The 23,406-nt window shown below is 57.0% G+C and overlaps 3 protein-coding genes across 12 annotated transcripts in view; 2 read left to right on the forward strand and 1 right to left on the reverse strand.

Annotated features, from left to right (window-relative positions):
- The window catches only part of MYRF (myelin regulatory factor), a 32,889-nt gene extending 20,225 nt beyond the window's left edge, over window positions 1-12,664 (forward strand). For 3 of the 10 annotated variants that reach the window (XM_037060556.1, XM_037060565.1, XM_037060566.1), the window contains 19 exons: window positions 271-347; window positions 534-644; window positions 1,075-1,165; window positions 1,557-1,757; window positions 1,968-2,079; window positions 2,577-2,686; window positions 3,311-3,471; window positions 3,547-3,619; window positions 3,909-3,997; window positions 4,258-4,326; window positions 4,751-4,831; window positions 5,005-5,093; window positions 5,202-5,393; window positions 5,660-5,902; window positions 7,476-7,578; window positions 7,812-7,886; window positions 8,235-8,337; window positions 9,948-10,022; window positions 10,193-12,664. In XM_037060556.1, coding sequence (XP_036916451.1) covers window positions 271-347; window positions 534-644; window positions 1,075-1,165; window positions 1,557-1,757; window positions 1,968-2,079; window positions 2,577-2,686; window positions 3,311-3,471; window positions 3,547-3,619; window positions 3,909-3,997; window positions 4,258-4,326; window positions 4,751-4,831; window positions 5,005-5,093; window positions 5,202-5,393; window positions 5,660-5,902; window positions 7,476-7,578; window positions 7,812-7,886; window positions 8,235-8,337; window positions 9,948-10,022; window positions 10,193-10,273 — 2,136 coding nt within the window. In that variant the 3' untranslated portion in view covers window positions 10,274-12,664. The remainder of the gene's footprint in view (window positions 1-270; window positions 348-533; window positions 645-1,074; window positions 1,166-1,556; window positions 1,758-1,967; window positions 2,080-2,576; window positions 2,687-3,310; window positions 3,472-3,546; window positions 3,620-3,908; window positions 3,998-4,257; window positions 4,327-4,750; window positions 4,832-5,004; window positions 5,094-5,201; window positions 5,394-5,659; window positions 5,903-7,475; window positions 7,579-7,811; window positions 7,887-8,234; window positions 8,338-9,947; window positions 10,023-10,192) is intronic. The other 7 variants (XM_037060560.1, XM_037060557.1, XM_037060561.1 and 4 more) reach the window with 7 other exon arrangements.
- A 535-nt stretch (window positions 12,665-13,199) lies between these two features.
- On the reverse strand, window positions 13,200-16,648 carry TMEM258 (transmembrane protein 258). Its single transcript, XM_037060602.1, has 5 exons — window positions 16,626-16,648; window positions 16,129-16,450; window positions 14,605-14,714; window positions 13,891-14,027; window positions 13,200-13,307 (listed from the first exon to the last, which is right to left on the reverse strand). Exons 1-4 carry the CDS (start codon window positions 16,646-16,648, stop codon window positions 13,901-13,903), a joined length of 582 nt encoding a protein of 193 aa, XP_036916497.1. The 3' UTR covers window positions 13,200-13,307; window positions 13,891-13,900.
- Window positions 16,363-21,961, forward strand: FEN1 (flap structure-specific endonuclease 1). Its single transcript, XM_037060567.1, has 2 exons — window positions 16,363-16,505; window positions 20,078-21,961. Exon 2 carries the CDS (start codon window positions 20,099-20,101, stop codon window positions 21,239-21,241), a length of 1,143 nt encoding a protein of 380 aa, XP_036916462.1. The 5' UTR covers window positions 16,363-16,505; window positions 20,078-20,098; the 3' UTR covers window positions 21,242-21,961.
- Window positions 21,962-23,406: the final 1,445 nt, after the last annotated feature.

Raw genomic sequence — 23,406 nt, forward strand, 5'->3', positions numbered from 1 at the left:
GTGTGTATCGGGGGTCACAAGGGTGACTACGGAGTGTGTGTGTGCTCATGCGTGCACACAAAGGTGGGGGGTAGGGGCAGGTGTGGGTCTGGGTGTGCGGCTGTGCAGGAGACGGCACCCAAGTGTATGGGGAAGTGCTGCTGAGGGGAAGGTGGTGCCTCCGTCCCTCACGAGCTCCAGCTGGGCCAGGCCTGGGCTGAGAGGCTGCAGGGGGCTGGGGCCAGGGGGCCGCCAGGCCCTGAGTGCCCGTGGGCTCTGCTCCTCCCCCAGCTGGAGGCCCTGAACCAGTGCATCAACATCGAGCAGTCTCAGTCAGACCGCAGCAAGCGGCCCTTCAACCCCGTCACGTGAGTGCCCAGCCCCTTGGGGCGGCATTTGGGAGGGCTGACCCTGGGGCTGGCTTGGGAGCTGAGGGGGGCTAGGCAGATGCCCATAATGTCCACTTCCCACATCTGGGTGCTGGCTGTGGCCTGGCTCGCCACAGCCCCCAGCGCCTGCCGCCTGAGTATCCTGCCTGTCCATTGCCCCCGCAGGGTCAGTCTGCCCCCTGAGCAGGTCACGAAGGTGACTGTGGGACGGTTGCACTTCAGCGAGACCACTGCCAACAACATGCGCAAGAAGGGCAAACCCAACCCTGACCAGAGGTGAGCAGGCGGCACAGCTGGAGTCCCACCATTTCTGGGGAGGGGGGCCAGGAGGATGCCACCCTGTGTGGCACGCCAGCCACAGAGTCCCACAGACTGGCCCGTTTTACACGTGAGGAGCCTGAAGCTCAGACCCTCAGGCGACTTAGGGATGGGAGAGCAGAAGCCTGGCTTCTGGGTTAAGAAACTCCTCTGCGGCTGAGCTGTGGGCCCTGGGGAATTTCCGCCCCCTAGTGGAGGCTCGCGTTCCTCCTCTGTAGGGTGGACATCCATGCCCACTTCTGGGGCTCCTGGGAACCAGCGGGAGAAGACTGAGCAGGCAGTTTGGTGCACTATGCATCTGACCTGGGAAGGGTTGTGGGGGATCCGGGTGGGCAGAGGCAGGTGGGGCAGGATCCCAGGGTGCCTCTAAGACCTCTGTGTGCCCCAGGTACTTCATGCTGGTGGTGGCCCTCCAGGCCCACGCACAAAATCAGAACTACACACTGGCCGCCCAGATCTCAGAGCGCATCATCGTGCGGGTGAGGGACATCTCTGCCCAGGGGCTGGAGAGTCCTCCCCAGAGCTGGGAGGAAAGCACCCAGGAGAAATGCCGGGGGTGCTGGGGAGTCAGGGGCTGGAGTGCTGGTCCTGCTAGGCATAGCTGTGTGGCCTGGGGCAAGACTCCACCCTCTCTGGGCCTCAGTGTCTTCACCGTATAGCGTTGAGGTGGACAGGGCCTGGTAGCTTTGTGAAATCCCACAAGACACTGAAAATGGCCACAATGGGAGAGACAGTTTAAGTTACACATGGTGGGGTGAGGAGCTCTGGCTGGAGCTGGAGGGGCGGCTGCGGACAGGGCCTCCCCCTTTCCCAGGGTGCTGCAGGTCTCCCATCCCAGGGCCTGATCCATCTGCCCCCAACTTGTGCTAGGCCTCCAACCCAGGCCAGTTTGAGAGCGACAGCGACGTGCTGTGGCAGCGGGCGCAAGTGCCCGACACAGTCTTCCACCACGGCCGCGTGGGCATCAACACAGACCGGCCCGATGAGGCGCTGGTTGTGCACGGCAATGTCAAGGTCATGGGCTCGCTCATGCACCCGTCAGACCTTCGGGCCAAGGAGCATGTGCAAGAGGTGGGGACAACTGAGCCACCAGCAAGAGGGGCTGATGGCAGGGGAAGGAAGAGCGGGGAGGCTGGGCCTGGGTCCCTGGATCCTGGGATCCCCAGAGCAGGGTCTCCCCTTCCCACTGTAGCCCCTGGGCTGCCACCTTCTTGGGCTCTAGTCCCGCTCTGGACTGGCCAGGACGGGAGGGGTTCAGTCTTAGGAGTGGCCCCCACGCAGGTGGACACCACGGAGCAGCTGAGGAGGATCTCTCGCATGCGGTTGGTGCGCTACAGATACAAGCCAGAGTTTGCAGCCACCGCCGGCATCGAGGCCTCGGCACCTGAGACAGGTAAGGACGGGGGCTGAAGTCTGGGAGTCCAGTGACCCTGCTGCTCCCAGCCTCTGGAAACCCCGCTTCTGGGAGCCCCTCCCCTTGACTCCTGGAGCTCCGCCCCCAGGAACCCTGCCTTCTACCCGTCCTGCCCCTCAGCCCCTGGGAAGTCACCCCTGACCCTAGAAGTCCGAGAATCACACCCAGGGATCCTTGCCTCTCTTCCCTTGCGTGAATCCTGTGTTTGTCCTCCTGAGTCCTTGCCCTCTGCTTCTGGGATTTTTACTCCCAGGAACCCATCCCTTCCCCCTACCAGGGGAACCCCACACCTTGACCCCTGGGACTGTGACCCTGTGGACACTTGCACGTGGAGGCCCCCACTTCAAGGCTCCTTGAAACCCAAATCTCTGGTCTCCAGAACCTGGCCCTCTCCAGCCCCTGCCCCCTCAGTACCCTTACATTGGGTACTGAGGGTGGCCACCCCCTCCCTCCACACACACTTGGCCTGTCCCCAGGTGTCATCGCCCAGGAGGTGAAGGAGATCCTGCCTGAGGCTGTGAAGGACACTGGAGACGTGGTCTTTGCCAACGGGAATACCATAGAGAACTTTCTGGTGGTGAACAAGGTTTGTGCCAAGGGGCAACTGGAGGGAGCCCAAGGGGCAGGCCTGCTGAAGGGCATTCACTCCTTCAAAGAGATGCAGGGGGGATGCTCCCCCCAGAGTGCCCTTCACACCCCACAGGGAAGGGGGTGAGCTTCGGGGGGTTGGGGACTTGGCCACTCTATGGCTGTGTGATAAGGGCAAGAGGAACCCTGCTGAGGGTCGCTTTCCTTACCTGCCAAAGGAAGGTAACCATAGTAACTGCTAAGACATCCTCACATGGCTATTACAAAGCTTAAACACTCAGTTTACTGCGAGGCTGGGCTGTAATACGTTTTGGCCGCAGCTGAATAGTGAGTGCTTCAGCGTGAGACGCTGTGTTCGTGAGACGGGGAGACCGGAGAGCATGAGCCCCGGGGACACAGCATTCTGGCCGGGTGGGAAGGGCTCCTCCAGCCGACTGGATGCAGGCATGGGGGTGCTGCTTGGAGGCAGGTGCAGGGGGTGTGGGAGCCGAGTCTGGACTGGAGGAGAGGCTGGCTTGGGTAGGGAGGCTTCGAGGGGCTGCCCTCCCGCTCCCCAGCGAGCTTGCAGCCGGGGCTCCCAGGGGCCAGACGGGGCCCTCATCATGGGCCTGTGGACTGCCAGGAGCGCATCTTCATGGAGAACGTGGGTGCTGTGAAGGAGCTGTGCAAGCTGACCGACAACCTGGAGACGCGCATCGACGAGCTGGAGCGCTGGAGCCACAAGCTGGCCAAGCTTCGGCGGCTGGACAGCTTCAAGTCCACCGGCAGCTCAGGCGCCTTCAGGTGGGGGCGCGGGGCCGGGGCCGGGGCAAGACCCGCTTCCCAGAGGCACCTCTGACCCTGGCCCTCTTGGTGCAGCCACACAGGGAGCCAGTTCAGCCGGGTGGGCAGTGTCCCCCACAAGAAGAGGCCCCCCAAGGTGGCCAGCAAGGTAAGGGTGGGCAGGGGTGGGAGGTAGGTTGACCGGGGCCTCCCCATCCCCCAGGGCTCTCCTTCCCAGCTTGCCTCTCTCCAGGCTCACTGACCCCAAGTGCTTCCCTTCCTGTCCTGACCCTCTAGCCACTGCCCCCCACCCCATTTGTTCTTCCTCTCCCTCTGCCCTCGGTGGGAATGAGCCAGCCTTGACACCCCGACCTCCAGCGAAGCCCAGAGGCGTTAAGACCACGGGATCCCTAAGTCTGGGCCTTTCCCGCTTCTTCCCTTTTCCTCTCGGTCCTCAGCCATCGTCTGTGGTCCCAGACCAGGCCTGCATCAGCCAGCGCTTCCTGCAGGGAACCATCATCGCCCTGGTGGTGGTCATGGCCTTCAGGTGACCTGTTCTGCGGGCTCTGGGGTGGCTGGCCAGGGGAGCTGAGCTGCCCACAGGGCTAAGCCTGGGGGAGGAGGAAGCTGTGGCCTAAGAGAGCCCTGGAGGTCCTGGGGAAGGAGGGGGGCTGCCTCGCTCTGTCATGCCCCCCTGGGGGCCGAGAGACCCATCACAGGCATCACCTGAGAGCCCCGTTCCTGCCCTGGAGAGAAGGCACTAGACCATGGCTCCAGCTCTAACCAGTCCTTTCCTGTGGTTCCCAGTGTGGTGTCCATGTCCACACTGTACGTGCTGAGCCTGCGCGCCGAGGAGGACCTGGTGGAGACAGATGGGTATGTCTCTGGAGGCCTGGCTGCCTGCTGAGCTGCCAGGTCAGGCAGGGCTTTGGTGGGCAGCCCAGGGTCGGAGGGGCCATGGAGGCTGTCCCCTCTAATGGGCTTCCTCCTTAGGCTTTCATCCTGCTGGGGGCTTGTGAGGGTGGGTGGGAGGGTCTCCTTGGAGGAGGCAGCTGTTTTCTAGTCCCTGCAGAAGCGGATGTTTCTCTGGCTACTTGGTGCTCCAGGTATCTGGGCATCCCAGAATCAGAGGCACCTGAGGGGACCAGGCTGGACTTGGGTGGAGGGAAGGAGGGCCAAGGTGGGACCCTGGGCTCTGTCTGCCCACTGCCGCCCTCAGCCTCTGGGGCCACCTCTGACTGTGTCTTCTCTCTCTCCTCCCCTGCGCCTGTCTCCCCCTTTTCCTCTCTGTTGCCCTTAGCTCTTTTGCCGTGTCCACTTCCTGTCTCCTGGCCCTGCTCCGGCCCCAGCACCCTGGGGTGGGTGAGGCCATGCACCCGTGGTACGTGTCTGAGTCAAGCCCCTCCCTCCTGCTTCTGGCTGCTGCCGCCCTCTTCCTGCCTCCTTTCCACCTTCCCTGTCCCTCTCCTCCTGCCCCTCCTGCTTCTCTGGGACTCCCAGGCCCTGCTACCCAGACTGTCCCAGCCCCTCTGAGCTTAGCCCACCCTTCCCCAGCAGGTCCAGCCAGAACTTTGGGACCACTCAGCTCCGACAGTCTCCTGTGACCACTGGGCTGCCAGGCACACAGCCCTCTTTGCTGCTAGGTGCGTGCCTGAGTGGGTCTGGAGCGATGGGGTCAGGGCGAGGCGGCTGTGTGCTGGGTCGGGGCTCTGCTGCCCGCCTCCAGCTCATGCCGCCTCTGGCTTCCTCAGTTCCCACCAGCCTGACCAGCTCAGCCCCCGGACAGGCCCTCCGCGCCTTAGACCTGTGCTCCAGCCGCCCCTGCCCTGTCGTCTGCTGCCCCTCACCCACTCCAAGCCCTTCCACTGACCCTAGTCTTGGCTCCAGCTTCAAGCCCAGCCGTGGCCTCAGCCCCAGTCCCAGCCCCTCCACGAACCGCTCAGGTGTGGCTATTTGGGGGCCAGGGCTGGGGTTGGGTTTTTAAAAAATTTTTTCACCTGAGTCCAGAGGACAGTGACCCCCCCGCACTGCAAAGACTCGTTGGTGGGAGGGTGTCCTAGAACCCAGATTGAGGCTCTGGAAGGAATTGGGGCCCCCTTTGGGGGGCAAGAGAATTGGGGGTCACCCGGAGTCCAGTGGAGCCCGAGAGACAGCTGGGTAGGAGACAGCCGGTCCCCTCTACTCAGCCTGTCCCTGGTTCTATCCACAGACCCTAGCCAGATGGCCCTGCTGCCAGTCACCAACATCAGAGCCAAGTCCTGGGGCCTGTCAGCCAATGGCATTGGCCACTTCAAGCATCCAAAGAGCTTGGAGCCCGTGGCCAGTCCTGCAGTCCCCTTCCCTGGGGTGCAGGGCAAAACCAAGAACAGCCCCAGCCTCCGAATCCATGGCCGGGCCCGCCGAGGGGCCCCCCAGCCTGGCCTGGGCCCCACTCAGACCTGGGGCCCACCAGGTACTTGCCCTGCCCCCCTTCACCTCTCAGCCCAGCCCAGCAGAGCTCACTGGCCAGGGCCGTTTCAGCCCAGTCGCCTGAGTGCCTGGGTGTGGAACTATCCGTCAGCGGTAACCGGAACTCAGGCCTGGAGCTTTACAGGGTCTAAGCTCATTTAATCTTCATCACATTCCTGCCGAAAGGAATGGTCCCCATTTTTCTAATGAGGAAGCAGAGACGTAGATGAGTGAAGTGACTTGTCATGGGTCCTGTGACCCTCAGCAGCAGGGCAGGAATTTGACACCGGGTCTGCCTGACTCCAGAGAGACTGGGCCTGGCTCCTTCTGGGTTTTTCCAAACCTCAAACCCTTAGTGTTGAAAGAAATCCTTTCTTGCAGAGGTTTTCAAGCCGTTTTCCTCCACGGTGGTGCCCTAGGGGCTGCCCTGGAGGTCGAAGCAGAGGCCAAGAGCCTTCCTGGCTTCAACCAGGTAGCTCCACTCTAGGTATTGGGCCTCCTCGCCAACGTTCATTTGATGGGTGTTGCGACTTAGAGAAGAAGCAAAGCTGAGAAACTGGGGCTCGCTGAGACTGAGGTTCACAGTGAGGGGGTGCCCGTGGGGCGCATGCTCACCAGGCAGCCGTTTCCTGGGCCCTGCTCTGTGGCTGGCTCTGTCCAGGGCCCTGGGGAGAGACGTGCTCTGCCCCCACAGAGCTCACAAACATGAACACACAGCAGTGTGATGGGGCTCTGAGAGGTGGCTGGGTGGCTGAGGCGGGCACTCAGTGCAGGCCAAGGCGGAGGTGATCAGGGAAGGAGCAGGCAGGGAACATTGGAATTGGGTCTCTGAAGGACAGGAGTTTGCCCAGAAAAGTTCAAGGGCATTCTCCATAGTGTCCATACCTGATGCCTCTCCATGACCCCACAGAGCATTCTGGGTCCTGTTGGGTTCCTTGGCTGCCTCACAGAGCTGGGAATGTCACAGGCCCAGCAGGTGGTCAGTGGCTAGTGACCCCAGCTTCCCCTGCTGGGTGGATGGTCAGGCAGCAGCAAGCCTGGGGGTGAACTGAGATGAACGAGAAAGCCTTGTGTCCCCCACCCCAGCCAGCCAGCCTGTTTCAGAGAGGCCCACTGGCAGTGGTGGGCTGGGGCATGGCGCACAAGTGGCTTTCGGGGTGGAGGGGAGCCCCGATTTGTGTGTGTGAGCACTCCCACCGTGGCTGATTTTAAGCCACCCACTTGACTGAACCCTGGGTGGGTTAGAGATGTGTGTAGTCAGGAGCAGAGGCCTGGAGAGTGGGCTCCTCTTTCTCCTTCCACCCAGCCACCCCCGCAGGAGCTAGGGAAGACCATCCCCGCTCCTGGGTGTCCTGGTTCTGTCAAGGAGTCAGTCCTCGGGCTCATGGGGGCCAGCTAGTCCTGGGGTTGTTGGGGAAGAGGGTGGTGTGCCTCCGGCCATTCTCGGGGTCTGGGAAGGGTGACATGAAACTTACTCATACTAAGGTGTGAGTGGCTGATCCACATCTGGCAGGGAAAGGTTTGTCCGCTCCTGATCTGTGTCCTGCCTTGTCACCCTCCTCCTCCTGGCCCAACAGCCTCTCTCCTTGCAGACACAGCCCCCTCCCTGACCTCCATCCGGGTGCTGGAGACCTCGATGCCCATCACGTCCCAGTACTGCGTTCCAGGGGGTGCCTGCAGGTGGGCTTGGCTCCCTCCCCTTCACTCCAGGGACAGGTTCCCTCAGGTGACATGAGCCCAGGCAGTACGGATGTCCAGACCTTGGCCCCTCAGAGAGGGACTCCCCCGCAAGATGGGGTAGCCCGTTTCTAGACCCCTTAAGGGTCTCCGTATAGACCGAAGGCTGAGGGGTTGGTTGGGGTGGGGGCCTGGGGAGGCAGCCTTGAGCTGAGGAGCCAGCTCTGCCCTTTCAGGCCTGGGAACTTCACCTACCACATCCCTGTCAGCAGCGACACCCCCCTGCACCTCGGCCTGACCCTGCAGATGAAGTGAGTGCAGCGTGGGCAGGGGAGAGGCGTGGTGGTCCTGGGGCAGAGGAGGAATGCTGACTGCCTGCTCTGTGCTTCGCTGGCGGTGTGACCCCAGCAGTCTCTGGGCTTCAGTGCCTCGTCTGTAGAATGGGCTGCTGCCCCCAGGGGCCTCGACTGTGTGGGGTGGTGGATGGGAACGGGCGGAGAGCTGTTGAGGGCCTGGACTGTTAGGCATCGTTCTCAGGCTGTGTGTGGGTTGTGGCGTGTGTCAGTGGGGCAGGGGAGGTCACATGGAGCGCTGGCTGGGAGGAGGCTGGGGTGGAGGAACTTGGAACCCCATCTCCCTGCTAACTGGGCCTTCCCCAGCTCTTCGTTCCCCGTGTCCGTGGTGCTGTGCAGCCTGAGGTCGGAGGAGCCCTGTGAGGATGGGGGCCTTCCACGGAGCCTCCACACCCACCAGGACTCCCAGGTAAGCGACAATGGGGAAGCTGTGAACCAACCAGGTCCCAGAGCACAGCTGGGCCCCCACTGAGTGAGGAGAGGAAGCTGGGACTTTGGGGCCTGGGCCTGTGTCTCAGGGTGGGGGCGGGACATATGTGCGCCATTCACTGCTGAGCATCTCCTGTCCCTGTGCCTACTCTGTCCCATCCCTGCCCTGACAGGGCCCTGGGAAAGAAAACAGTCCCACAAGGACTAACTTGAATGCAGTAGAGGGGACAGGGAATCCTGGGAGCCCACAGCAGGGACAGCTAACCTTGTCTGGTCTCAGGGTCAAGACGGCCACTGACAAAAGTCATATGTAGTTAAGATGAGACCTGAAGGACAATTTGGGGACCATGTCCCAGGAATAGGGGAATAGCACTCTCGGAGACCTGGAGGCTGGGGAGAGTGTGGCGTGCTTGCGGAGCTGGAAGCGTGGTGGGGGCTGAGTCGGGAGGCCAGCGGGCAGGGAGCCCGGACCTCAGGCGCAGGCTGGGGAGGTGGCACAGTTCCGTGGGCATTTCTGGAGGAGGCCTCCGGCTGCATGTAGAGGGCTCCCTGCTGCTCTGGGAACCAGGTGGCTGGGATTCTATCGCTGTCTAGCTCCTCACTGGCCGTGACCTGAAGTTGTGACTCTCAGCACAAGTTAAGGAAATTTCTGTTCACCCTTCATGTGTTTAGTTGACAAGTGCTCATGAGCCCAGCCAGCTGCTCAGCTGGAGCGTTGTCCCAATGCACCAAGGTTGTGGGTTTGATCTCCCGTCAGGCCCGTGCAAGAGACAAGCAGCAAGTGTGTAAATAGGTGGAAAAACAAAGCAATGTTTCTCTCTCTCCCTTCCCTTCTCTAAAATCAATAAATAATTTTTTAAAAAAAACCTTCACTGGGACCTCCGCTGTCGCAGGCCCTGTGCTGGGCCCAGCTGTGGGGAGACAGGTGTGGTGTGCATAGGCCTTGCCTTCCAACAGTGCCCTAGCCAGGGAGAAAGATGTGCAGGAAGAACCTGAGTAGAGGATGGTGTGAGGGAGAGCCCCGAGACAGCCCAAGAGCCCCAGGCCCTGTGGCCCCACAGAGACGGGGGCAGGGGGAGCCTGGCAAGGTGCTCATTAGGCGTGGAGCTCAGGCCTGAGCCCTTGTACTGCAGGGGCAGAGCTGGAGCCTCAGGTAGGAGGTGGGCAGACGGGCCTCATGCTGCCCTGTCGGGGAGAGAGCACGACAGGCCTGGGGCCAGAGTCCAGCTCTGTCACGCGTCACCCTGTGGTTTTAGGTGAGGAACTCAGCTTCCTCATCTATAAGCAGTGCCACCTCCTTGGGTTGTCGTGAAGATGGTGTCAGTGAAATACTTCCATGTGCCCAGAGCGTAGTGGATGAGAGGGGAGACGAGACGGGGAGGAGAGGCAGGCACCAGGTGAGGGCCGCTGTGGACGTGGCACAGTCTGCATTGAGGGGGGCTGCTGCTGCTCCCCACAGCACACCCTGCTCCCTCCCACCCCTCTCCTTCAAACTCACAGCAAAGCCCAGGGCGGCGGTGGCCTGTGAGCGGAATTCTGATCAGGACAGGGGCAAGGGGCTGGCCTGACCCCTCTCCGCTCTTTCTCCAGGGCACTTCCCACCAGTGGCCAGTGACCATCCTGTCCTCCCGTGAATTCACCTACCACTTCCAGGTGGCATTCCTGGTGAGCACAGCACCTGCATCTGTGTGGGTCTTCAGGGAGGGGTGGAGAGGAGGGCGTCTGCCGAGGCCTGGGCAGGAGTCGGGGCAGTGTCGGGAAAGGGCATCGGGGGAGCACCTCCGGCCCTGCAACCCCCGAGCCACCTCACACAGCCCCACTGCCCTTCCACTCAGGGTCAGGCCAACTGCAGCGTGGAGGCCCCGGTCCGCCAGGCCACAGACTACTACTTCCGCTTCTACCGGCTGTGTGACTGAGCTGCCCTCCCCGGGCAGCACCGCACGGGGCCCAGCCCGGCACGCTTTCTACACTGGACGCAGTGGTGTTACACTGGAGCCTGCGGCCGCCAGCTCTCCCCGTGCACTGGCACTCCCCCAGGGGCTGAGCTGGGCCTGGCCGCCCCCCGCCGGGTGGAACCGGAGGTCCTCACACTGGAGCTGCTGTTCCTGCTGGTCCCTCCTCCTACACCCAGAAGGGAACCGGGGACCTCCTGGGGCCAGTTCACATCTGTCCAGCTACGGTGGCTGGTGGCCAGAGGGTTGGCTTCAGGTGCCCTGGAGGCAAGGGGCAGCCGGGACTCTCTCCAGAGCCCACCGTCCCTGCCTCCCCTTTTGAGACCAAGAGCTACCTTTTGGCCCTCAGAGAGGGCCTGCCTGCCTTTGAGATCAGCGGGGGGCTTGGAGGGAGCCCCGAGACCTGGCCGGAACCATGCACCAGTGGAGGGCCAACAGCCCTCAGCCTCAAAGCTGCTCCCTGAGGGGTGGCGAGGTGGTGGACTTCTAGGTTTGACTGTTACACTGGACTTGCACTTCAAAGCTTTAAGTGTGGCCCGGGAGGTCTCTTCTCCCTGGGAGAGCTTGGCTCCAAAAGCTCCCCGGGCAACCGAAGCCATCCCCGGATGGGTTGGAGAGACTGACCACGTGCCTTATGTACATTTAGTGCCTGGCTGAACCAGTGGGGCCAGCGGGCCAGGTAAGCCCGGGACCCTTGAGCCTGGAGTATCCTGGAAGGGAAGTTCTCTGTGAGCTTCCCGTGGTGCAGCTCCAAGGCCTGGGCTCCAGGGAGCTGCTAGAGCTCACAGCGGTGCCAGTGACCCATCCTTCTTTGAGCAGAGGAGCAGGAATCCTTGCAAGGCAGCAGGCCACCTTGGCTGCTGGGTGGATGCAGATAGCTTTTGCTGTTATTAATGAATAACTAAAATGCACTTAAACCAAGACAAGAGTGGACGGGTGGCAGCAGAAAACCCAGAGCGGCCGGAGCCCTGGAATGACACCTGCAAAGACAGGGCCCCGGTTCTGATCTGTCCCAGGGGCCCTGAGACACCCATCCCACTCCAGACCATGAAGACGCTGGCCTCCCCCTCCTTTCCTGTCTGCTGGAGGCCCATCTCTGCTCACCCCTCCCCAGAGGGGCACAGGCTTAGGTTAGGGCAAAAGTCGTAAGTGCCAACATTGGCTTGTCCTTGGCGGGTGCCCGTGGCAGTCTGAGAACACAATGGGCTCGTTGAAGGGGTGTGGCAGTCACTGAGCCATGTCTGCCATGGGTTCAGACGTGGGGACAGGACTCCCATGTGCCCTTGCTCTGTGACAGTCTGCCACCTCTTTGGGAACCAGGCCTCGCCCCTCTTATGTCTCCTTCTCAGCTCTGAGTGGGAGGCCTTTCCAAAGGGGGAGCTGAATCTCGAGAAAGCCAAGGAGGTGCGGGGCCCCTTCTGCTGTGGATCTCAAAGCACTTATCCTCAGGGTGGGGAGACACGGGGGGATGGGGGCTCTCGGGGAGACCGGCCACTCAGCCCCTGCCCCAGCGTGCCCCCACTCCCTCATTCTGACGTAGGGATAACATGGCTCTCACACCACACAAGGGGCCCAGCCTGATTTAGGACTACTCTGCTTTCCTCCCAGTGTGGTGGCGTGGGGGGAACCTCCCTAAATGCCTTAAAACTGCTGAGCCCCCCTCCTTATATTAGGATTCTGGGACTTCCTCAGTGGGGTATTTGTCCCTGGACTATAGCCCCTCTTATCCTTAACTGGAAAGTGACCCTCCACTGCCCCCTGGGGCCCATCTGGACACAGCAGAGCCCCAATCTGGTTTAGCAGCTGGCTGTCTCCATGCCTGGGGTGGGGGTCTTAGTGCAGGGGCTCCAAGCTGCTCGAGGGGGGTCAACCTTGGACCAAAGTTGCGTTAAGCCCAGTAAGGTAAAAGGGCCTCAGGGAAGGTGAATGGGCCACCTGCTGGAGGCCACAGCTGCCTGGCTGGGGCTGGAAAATATGTCTTCGCTCCATGCCGTACCCAGGGTCCAGCAGCCATCTCTCCCTCCCTCTCCTTTTGGCATCTACTCCCATAGCCACTGGGCTAATCTCCCCCAAGCTTCAAGCTGTACATAGGGCCTCGCAATGCACAAGACCCCTGCCCTCGCCACATCTCCTATAAAAGCCTGCATGTGCATAGAGCGCCCTCCCTCCCTCCCCATTAACTCCCAGCTCCCGCCCCTGAGCTCTGACTCGTATTCATCATGTACCCACTCGGACCCAGGCGTAGGCAGAGGGAAGCAGCCCTGGGCCTGTTTGCTCCCTGTCCCCTGAACTGTTCTTTTCTTCTGAAGTAAATACACATATATAAATAAATGTATAAATAAATACAGCTTTGTATCTGAGCTTGCCTTCCTGTCTCTTCTTGAGATCGTTCTGGTTGGAGATGGAGTCGCCTGTGGGGCGAGCACCTCCTGGAATTGGGGGTGCCTAAGCCAGATGGATGTTTTCACCCCATTCTCCTTAGCTTCATACTAGGCTTGGGAACAGGACTCAGCAGCCCCTCCCCTAGCCACAGCCCAGGGACCTACTGCTGCCCTACCTGGGTTACAAGTAGCCACCCCAAGGAAAAGCCTTTGCAGAGGACAAGCTGCACCCTCCCAACATTCCCAACCCAGAGAACGGTGGCTGCATTTGGAGCAGAGGACCGGCCCACGGAACACTTGATTGATGAGGGAGCCTAGAGGAGTTTGCTCCAGAAACAACAGAGGGTAGGCCTGCCCTTCCTATCCACAGGCAGGCCTTCAATGACAAGGACAAGACACCTCTCCCACAGTCCCGTTGCCCTCAAAGGTACAGAGGAGGCATCCCAGCAGCAGGAACCATCTGGAAGGCAGAAGAACAGCAGGAAGAGCTGAGACTGGGCACCAGACAAGATGGTCACACATCTGCCTTTATTGTGAGCAGCAGGCGGGACATTTCCAGCAACAGTAAAAAAATTAATTTACAAAAGCAGGGATTCAGTGAAGCTGCCTGGTAGAACCTGAAAGAGAGGGGTATCAAAATGAGACCAGAGGTCTTCCTTTCCAGCAACTTTTCTTACTGAGCCCGTGTCCCCGGCCGGGCAAGGGCTGACGTGCGCACTCCTTCAAAGCTAAGCCACCCGAGCCAATTCTCATGATCTGCTCGATGGATTATCTGCTGCAGTTTTTTGTTTTTCTTTTATCACTTGGTCAACATTCATTTCAATGGCCGAAAACATTCAGACTAATCAAAACAGTACTCCTTGCAGCAAATTTTAAGTACCAGTCCCTGACCCCCTTCCCAGCAGCCTCTCCAGTTACTGGTGTATGACAAGTGAGAACACAAACGCGTAACCACGAGAAGCCTGCGTCCACAGCCCTGTGTAGTACATCCCAAAGCCAGACTAAGGCCCTGGGCAGCGTACAAAATTTAGAACTGACAAAGTAGGCCACACTTGGCTCAAACCCCTATTAGGAACCGGGAAGGAGGTGCATGTGTCTGGTGTCCCTATCTACTCTGTGGAGCGTCTCCATCAACCGAGAGGTCGTGCAGGCCTGAGGTGTGGGAGGTTTTGCAGTGTCCCTCCCTGTGACAACTCTTACCCTTGGGAGCTCACACGTAGATGCCGACCCAGAGCAGCAGGAAGAGGACCCCAAATCCCATGAAGAGTGAGGCCACCAAGGAGATGAGGAGCTCTTTGTAGATGTCGCGAGTGTACTTGGTGGAGGTAACCTCGTAACTGGCAAAACAGTTAAGGAGAAGCAAGGGGATGGACTGCCCAGAGCAGGAAGCATGGCCACTGTGACTCCAGAGAAAGATACAGGCTACGGGCTTTCTGGGAGGTTTGTCTGGCTTGGTGCAGCCAGGCAGAGAGGCCCAAGAGATGACCTAGACTCTGTTACTCCATACTACCCCTCTACTACCCAGAAAGAAAATGAGACCCAGAGGGGTTAGTTTGCTTGCCCCAGGTCACACAGCTAATGAATGGTGGAGCTAGACTAGTCCTCAGATCTCCTGGCACCAGAGGGCCTCCCTCCTTACACCACTTTCTCAACTTCAGATCTACCCTCAGCCTCCAGTCGGGCCAGGCCCTCAGCTCACTATTCTAGAAATCTGAAGAGCGAACTGAACTCACCTGAACTTGAAAAATGAGGCCACAACCTGACCTTGTACATCGACAGCCTTCCCTCTACCTCTTCGCCTTCTTCCAATCCCACACCAGGACAAATGGGCAGGGTGCCTGTGCCCAGCATGGTTTCTGCCTCAGTTTCCCACCTCGGTAATTCTGGCCACCTCGCTGCTCAGCGGAAGGATACACAAAGAACCAGGCGGTGAAGAACATGCCAATGGCCAACAGCACCACCGTCAGGTGGGGGAAGACGGCTGGGTTCACCGGGCTGGTGTATCTGCTCATGGCCTCCAGCTCCTAGGGGAAGGCATGAGTTCAGAGCCATGAAAGAATCCCAACACAGCAACCTGATGGATTAAGGGGTTATTAATGAACCTCCCGCTGCTGTGACTGCCTAAGGCCTGTTTCAGCCTAGGAAATGTGGAAATCCTTCAGAACCCACACCAAGTGATGCAGTCTGGGAAGGATCACAAGTACCATCTGAAACTAAGGCAGCACTTGTCTTTTCAACCTGAGACAAGAAGGGCAGCTGGGAGTCAGAGGTTAGAACACAAAAGGCAACTAGTTAGCCATGGATCAATGGCCCTTAATAGTTCCTGAGGCTACTGGCCACTACAAAAAAAAAATGTAGTTAAAGGTATGGGCTTTCTACCCAAGAAAAAGTCTGCCTATAATTTTAGGGGCTTTGTGGGCCCGTAGCTAGATCTCAGCTTCTGTGTTATTCTCACTACGCTATTATGGAATCTCAGAATTTCCAGGCAAAGGGCACCAGTTCAAATTCTGACTCTAGTGAATAAATAACATGAGTCTCGGTTGAGTTATAACATCTCCCGGGGATGATGTATGATTTCAGAAAGATGACGAAGGTCAAAGCATCTGGCTACTGCCTGGCAATAGTCACTCAATAGGTGTTTGTTTCCTTCCCAAAGTTTAGAGAAGATTATGAGGTAATGCCTGTGAAAGAAGGCTGTAAACATACAGTTCTGGACAAATGTTAACTTCCATTGTCACCCCCCCAGCCAAGGCTTCGAAAATCCTGAACACAACATCTCTAGACAAGTAAATCGACCCCATTGTTCTAAGAGACACTGGAATTCAATTCGGTAAACATTTATCCCCCATCCCCCAGATGACAGACAATCACTGTCATTTACTGGGCCTCCATTTGCAGGCCCTGTGTTTGGCACTGGGAATACAAAGATGAATAGACATCATTTCAGGGCTAGATGCACGTCAGATGGTGGTCACTGGGAGGCGTGGCAGGTAACAATGAAGTCCAGGACACGTGGCAAGAGATCGGTCTGTACAGAGGCTGTGGGAGCTCCTGGGAGAGGCCAACTGCCAGAAAGAGTTAGAAATGCTTCGCCAGGAAGAAGACATTTGCCCAAGGCCTTGTAGAATAAGTAACAGTTTCGCAGGGGGAAGAAATGGCGAGACAGAGAGGTCAGCTTGATCACAAGTAAGAGAGATAAAAGCTCCAAGACAGTAAAAATGCACCTCACGCCCCTCCATCCTTAAAACTGGATAAAACAGCCTGAAGTGCCAGGGCAAGGGGCTTCCCTTCTCCGCCCCTCAGCCCAAGTCGGAGGATATTGGAGCCGCCCGCGGTCTGGACCACGGGTGCCCGAGGCCTCTGCAAGAGAAAGGGAGTGTGGGACGGGCCCCTAAAGGTCCTCCCAAAACTGTTGCAAGCTCCCCTCAACCATCTTACCATTTTGCCGGGGACAGGGTAAACCGCTGCTCCGCCACCGGAAAAACACGTCTGCAGAAGCCGGCGCGCCGTTCTGCCGGAAAAGGATGTGGCACCCGCGCACGTGGCATTGTGGGACTTGTAGGCTCGCTGCGAGAGTGCGTTCGCCTTGCCGGGACTGTGCGCCCTCAGAGGCGCCGGCCGAGGGGGCGGGCCTGCACTACACTTCCCAGAAGGCTGTGCACAGCAGCGCGTCACGTGACGGGAGCGCGGGCTTTGGAAGGCGGCGGAGCGAGAGAAGACCCTCCGGCGATCTCGGACGGGAGCAGGGTTTAGGACTGTCCTGGGCGACAGTGGACCAAGCTTTGGCTGCCGAGGCCCCGCGCTCCTAAGACCAGGTGAGACTCCGTGGGAAGCGTCTCCGAGAGCGGCCGGGCCTGCTTTGTACTGGGGGCTCTCGGGGGTCGGCTGCCGCGCAGGGCTGGGGCGCGAATGCTCTGCCGCTACTTTGCCGCTACGGGACTGGGGCTAGTCGCGGCATCTTCGGCCTTCTTTATTCATTTGTAGAAAAGGGATAATAGCTCCACGCCACGGGATCGTGGTGTATTTTGACCGAGATCCTGATGAGAACCAGTTTCAAACTTCACTTGTGTAGACCCCGCCGTTGGATGCTGTGACAGGATAACGGTGTAACGAGGCAATGGCCTCTCGGCACGCGTTCCGGCAGCCAGCTGGAGGCGGGCGTCAAAGCGTTGCGTGGGTGCTGGAGCGGGAACCTTTGCAGAGCGCCTGGTGCGTGCCGGGAGCCTTTCAGCTATGACCTCAGCTGACCCTGGCCGTACTTCTGCAAGATGGGCTTGGTGTTCACCTTATTTTATAGATGAGGAAAAGCAAGCGTACATGGCTTAGTAATGTCACACACGAAGTGACTTCGTGAAGCCACACAGACGGTAAATGCTGCCGCCTAGATTCAAGGGCATTGCCATTCACCGGGGAAGGAATGGGAGGTGGACCTTGAAGAAGGGCCTAGTGGAGGGTGGCGGGCGGAGAGCACAGCTGAGCAAAAGCGAGGAAAGTGCTAGTCTTTTTTGCACTGGGTCACACCCAGACTAAAGGTAGGTGGGGAACCAGCGCGCTGAAGGTCTTGATGCCATGATTGAACTTAACCAGGAGGAGAACGGTAACAGGATCACTTCGCTTTATTTAAAAAGAACCCCGGGAAGGAAGAATGGGGACAATTACAAGGTCTAGTACAATGTTTCTTAGTGTTGGGCACGCAGCACACAGTGGGTATTACATGGTGACTTTTAGTGACACACACAAAAAATCCTGTTTAATACTTATACATGTAATGCATATTAAAATATGACTGATATAACAGACCATTTTTTTAAAGATTTTATTTATTTATTTATCTTTAGAGGGGAAGGAGAGGGAGAGAAACATCAGTGTTTGGTTGCCTTTCGTGCGTCCCCTGCTGGGAGTTGGCCTGCAGGGAACCAGCCTGCAACCCAGGCATGTGCCCTGACTGGGAATCGAACCGCGAGCCTATGATTCACAGGCCCGCGCTCAATCCACTGAGCTACACCAGCCAGGGCGTAACAGACCATTTAAGATGAGTTCTCTTTTTCAAGTTATCTTAGTTTCTATTTTATTTTTTATCCTCGCCCAAGGACACTTCCCATTGCTTTTTAGAGAGAGACAATGTTGAGAGAGGCAGGGACAGGGAGGCATCAATGCGAGAGAGAGGCATTGCCTGCTGTACACACCCAGACCAGGGATTGTACACACCTGGGCTGGGGAATCGAACCCTCGGTCCTTCAGACAGGACAGTGCTCCAACCAACCGAGCCACACCGGCCAGGGCAAGCAGCTGTCTTGGTTTTTTGGTGGTGTCCATTTCATGAAATTGTAAGTGAATGAAAGTACAGGTTCTGCTGGCAGTAGCAAAACGTGTTAGTGTGGTTTGGGCCTGGCTGAAGTTTAGGGGACACTGCCCTAGGAAATGCTTGTCCGGGGGCCTGAACCACAGAAATGCAGTGCTGGCCTGAGAGACGAGATCAGGCCCCGGGGCGGCGTAGGAGCCCAGGGTTTCACAGTTTAGGCTTCGTGCATGGTGGGAGAGAGCGTGCCGGGGAAGGACTGAGAACTGGTGACACCATGGTAGAAGTAGGAACTCGGGAATGCTGAGGGGTGCGGGGGGCAGATTAAGCGCCGTGTGTGAGAGAGCTCACTCCCATTCGTCATGACGGCTGTACCAGTCAGGGCTCTTCAGAGAAAGAACACACAGGTGTGTAGGCTGTAGATCGGAAAAGACTTGTTTTCAGGAATTGGCTCGGGGGATTGTAGGAGCTGGCAAATTTGAAAATTACACGGCAGGTTGGCAGGTCTGGAACTCAGGCAGGAGTTGGTGCTGCAGGATTTTGGTTTGGTTTGGTTTTCGTTTTCTTGTGCTGCAGTCTTGAGGCAGACTTTCTTCTTCAGGAAATCTGTGTTTGCCGTCAAGGTTGTTCAGATCATTTGTATGAGGCCTGCTCCCATTATGGAAAGCAGTCTCCTTTCCTTAAGGTCAGCTGATTATAGATGTTGTTCACATCTACAAAATACATCACAGCCACGCCTGGGTTGGTGTTTGGGTAGATAACTGGATGTCACAGCCTAGCCAAGTTGGCACGGAAGAGGAGCCACAGCCACTCCGGGGAGTGAGTGCGTTGGGGAGGAATGAGTGTGGTTGGCAAGAAGGTGAGTGTCTGTTTATTTTACTACTTGACACATTCAGTCCAGTGTCTATCACATCTCACCTTTGTCTAACTAGTATTTGCCTGCCCTTCAGGGCTCAGTTCTGCCTTTGTTTTTTGTTTGTTTGTTTTTTTGTTTTGTTTTTGTATTTTTAAGATTTTATTTATTTATCTTTAGAGGGGAAGGGAAGGAGAGAGGGAGAGAAACAACAATGTGTGGTTGCCTTTCGTGTGTCCCCTACTGGGAATTGGCCTGCAGGGAACTGGCCTGCAACCCAGGCATGCGCCCTGACTGGTAATCGAACCGCGATTGTCTGAGTCNCATCTACAAAATACATCACAGCCACGCCTGGGTTGGTGTTTGGGTAGATAACTGGATGTCACAGCCTAGCCAAGTTGGCACGGAAGAGGAGCCACAGCCACTCCGGGGAGTGAGTGCGTTGGGGAGGAATGAGTGTGGTTGGCAAGAAGGTGAGTGTCTGTTTATTTTACTACTTGACACATTCAGTCCGGTGTCTGTCACATCTCACCTTTGTCTAACTAGTATTTGCCTGCCCTTCGGGGCTCAGTTCTGCCTTTGTTTTTTGTTTGTTTTTTTGTTTGTTTTGTTTTTGTATTTTTAAGATTTTATTTATTTATCTTTAGAGGGGAAGGGAAGGAGAGAGGGAGAGAAACAACAATGTGTGGTTGCCTTTCGTGCATCCCCTACTGGGAATTGGCCTGCAGGGAACTGGCCTGCAACCCAGGCATGCGCCCTGACTGGGAATCGAACCGCGATTGTCTGAGTCGCAGGCCCGCGCTCAATCCACTGAGCTACACCAGCCAGGGCTTCAGTTCTGCCTTTGTGATTGAACCCTGGGCTCCTCAAGTTGGGACAGGCACACTGGATTTGCATTGTCCTTGATGAAGACGTCGGCCTTCCTGCCTGCTAGCCCTATTGCCACCTGAGGGTCACCAACAGTGTCTTAATCCTCTCAGGAGCCCAGTTCAGTTGCTCTCGGGAAGCCTTAGTGTTAATTGAGCGGAGTTCCTTGCTTTCCTGGAAGTTTCTTGGCAGCGGGAACCTTGCCTTGTTCATCTTTTCCTCTTCTGCATTGCTGACCGCATGTGCTTTTTGTTGCGCTAAGTTTGTTTAACTGAAGGCATGAAGTTGGTGAGGTAGCACCAATTACAACTTTTTTTTTTTTTTTTTGCATCCTTAACATTCCTCCTTGTTTTACTTGCCTTTTTTAGCTGTTCCTCCTCTGTACCGCAATGGGTATTCAAGGCCTGGCCAAACTGATTGCTGATGTGGCCCCCAGTGCCATCCGGGAGCATGACATCAAGAGCTACTTTGGCCGTAAGGTGGCTATTGACGCCTCCATGAGCATCTATCAGTTCCTGATTGCCGTGCGCCACGGTGGGGACGTGCTGCAGAATGAGGAGGGCGAGACCACCAGCCACCTGATGGGCATGTTCTACCGCACCATCCGCATGATGGAGAACGGCATCAAGCCCGTGTACGTCTTCGACGGCAAGCCTCCGCAGCTCAAGTCAGGTGAGCTGGCCAAGCGCAGTGAGCGGCGGGCGGAGGCCGAGAAGCAGCTGCAGCAAGCTCAGGACACTGGGGCTGAGGAGGACGTGGAGAAGTACACCAAGCGGCTGGTGAAGGTCACCAAGCAACACAACGATGAGTGCAAGCGTCTGCTGAGCCTCATGGGTGTCCCGTACCTTGATGCCCCCAGCGAGGCAGAGGCCAGCTGTGCCGCCCTGGTGAAGGCTGGCAAGGTCTACGCGGCGGCCACGGAGGACATGGATTGCTTGACCTTCGGCAGCCCCGTGCTAATGCGGCACCTGACTGCCAGCGAAGCCAAGAAGCTGCCCATCCAGGAATTTCACCTGAGCCGGATTCTACAGGAGCTGGGCCTGAACCAGGAGCAGTTTGTGGACCTGTGCATCCTGCTGGGCAGTGACTACTGTGAGAGCATTCGGGGCATCGGGCCCAAGCGGGCTGTGGACCTCATCCAGAAGCACAAGAGCATCGAGGAGATCGTGCGCCGACTTGATCCCACCAAGTTCCCCGTGCCGGAGAACTGGCTGCACAAGGAGGCCCAGCAGCTCTTCCTGGAGCCTGAGGTGCTGGACGCGGAGTCTGTGGAGCTGAAGTGGAGCGAGCCAAAGGAAGAGGAGCTCGTCAGGTTCATGTGTGGCGAAAAGCAGTTCTCTGAGGAGCGGATTCGCAGTGGGGTCAAGCGGCTGAGCAAGAGCCGCCAAGGCAGCACCCAGGGCCGCCTGGAAGATTTCTTCAAGGTGACCGGCTCGCTGTCTTCAGCCAAGCGCAAGGAGCCAGAACCCAAGGGGTCTGCGAAGAAGAAGGCAAAGACTGGGGCAGCGGGGAAGTTTAAAAGGGGGAAATAAATGTTTCCCTTCATTGTACCTCCTTGACCCCAGGATGTCTACCTTGTACCCTCAGGAGCTAGCTCTGGAGAAACCTCCGTGGGGGCAGGGAGGGGTCGTGTTGCTTCCCCAGCGCCGCCTTTCTCAGCAGGACTTTTCCCCTTTGTACTTGATGTGCCGCAGGAAGCCATGGAGGCGCTGCGATTCCTTCTTGTTTAGCTCAGGAAAGTATGTCAGGTCGAACCACGTTTCGGTCAGTTTAATAGACACTGAGTCCATTGTTACATAAGAGTGATAGCAATAAGTTTGAAGAAGGGAGAGGAAGGTAAATGGCGAAGACAGAAGACTGTGGGGACAGTCTCCTGGCTGTTGACTGTTGGCCAGTGATGCTGGGACCTGGCTGCGCTGCTCTCCTGGTGCAGCCTCGACCCGCCCTGCAGGGCAGCCAACAGGAAGAGTCAGCCTTTTGTCCATAGGAAGAGCTGCTGAGAAGTGCGACAGCTGGAGAGCTGGAGTCCCCGGGGTGGGAGACGTGGGTTTGAAAACCGGCTATGTGTCCCGGAGTGGGCAGAAACTTGAACTTGCTATGTAACTTGAATCTTTAAAGTAGTTATTCAGAGGTATAAGGTGGCTTAGTTCTCATGTCATCTCTGAGGTAATCAGCTGAGTTGGGATTTGATGCTATTGTCATGTGGTGTTTTTGTTTTAGATGTGTGAGAAGAGTCAATAAAATTATAAAAGAGCAGAATGTAGTATTTTCACTCTAAAATAACATGGTGCGGTGGTACCCTATGAGCTGTTGGTTTGAGTGTGGCCACAAGGTGGCGCCATGCCCCATGGAGTGGCCTAAGCAGCTGGGGCAGGGGTGCTTCAGCCCTTTGGAGGAGAGAAGTTTATCTCGCTAGGAACGGAATTCCCAGCCTTCCACCCATGTGAAATAAAGGAACTCCTTTGAGGAAACCTCACAGTTTAGACCAACTGCTGTATAACATCCACGCATTTGTCAGTTGGTAAATTGTGAAAGCTGCTATTCAAAAATCACTTGTTCTTTTACTGACGTCACATTGAAGTGGTTATTTCCCACACAGATGGATATTTTTGTATTTTGCAAAGTCTTGATAAAACTTGGTGGGGAGGCATCCTGTTGAGTTTCCAGTTAGCATTACTGTCACTGCCATTCGAAGTCACCAAGGGCATTAAGTGGCCTGCAGTTTAAGTTGATGTTTTGACAGTAAGCAGGTAGAAGCCCGGAGATTAGTGGTGTTCACAGTCTCTAATGGAGCGACCTGTTTTTCAAATGGAAATCTTACGTGGAATCTCCGGATGTAAGAGCTCCTCTGGGTGAAGTAGGACTAGGGCAGCTGTCACCAGGGGGCTCTGGAACCCCCTGGTGTGGACAGAAAGCTCTGTCCTGGGGGCAGGAGTTCGTCTTGTTCGCTGCCAGTTCCAGTGGACGAGTAAAACCATTTTCCCCAGATCACGCCAACCCACGCCCTTCATTTGAGCTCCGTTTTCTGACTCATAATCAGATTTGCAGCCTGTGGTCCAGGTGATGGTCCCAGAGGTGGCAAGAGGTTATCAGAGAGAGCCGCTTCTGATGTCTCTGCAGGACCCGAAGGACTTTTTTCCTTTGGCTCTTTGGCAATGGCCCTTTGACCCCCAAGGCACCTTACCTAATTCCTAGCCAGAGTGTCTTGCGTGCCCACGTTCCCTTTTTATCTCTGAACCTCTAGTGCATGTGGAGTCTCGTGTTTGCAGAGTTCTCAGGCGTTCTTGTTAAATTGGGCTATTTTCTCTAGCTAATCTCACCTGTGTTTGATTAGTCCAGCCAGGACAACCTTGAGGGTGAAGTTTCTCTCCCCCACCCCATAGCAATTACTGCCTCTAGTTAAGGGCTTGTACCCTATGGTGGACACACATGTCAAGTGGTTTGCTTTCCTCTTGCTTTTTGAAGTTGAGGTGCCTGTTTTTTCTGGATGTTTATTAACCACTACACACTACAGGGAAAATGTATTCTGTTGCAATTTTTGAGCCATGTTCTAATAGTCTTGCTCAAAGATTGCTATTCTAGTAGGATGAAGGTAGTGTAGTGGGCATTGTGCCTGCAGAGAAAGATTTAGGCGAAAAGGACTACTGACAGGGGCTACCCGTACTGAGACTAGAAATGAGTTCAAGGGCAAGGCCAT

The sequence above is a fragment of the Sturnira hondurensis genome, unplaced genomic scaffold, assembly GCF_014824575.4.
Source record: "Sturnira hondurensis isolate 20B ecotype Veracruz unplaced genomic scaffold, ASM1482457v3 Scaffold0011880, whole genome shotgun sequence".
Lineage (NCBI taxonomy): Eukaryota > Metazoa > Chordata > Mammalia > Chiroptera > Phyllostomidae > Sturnira > Sturnira hondurensis.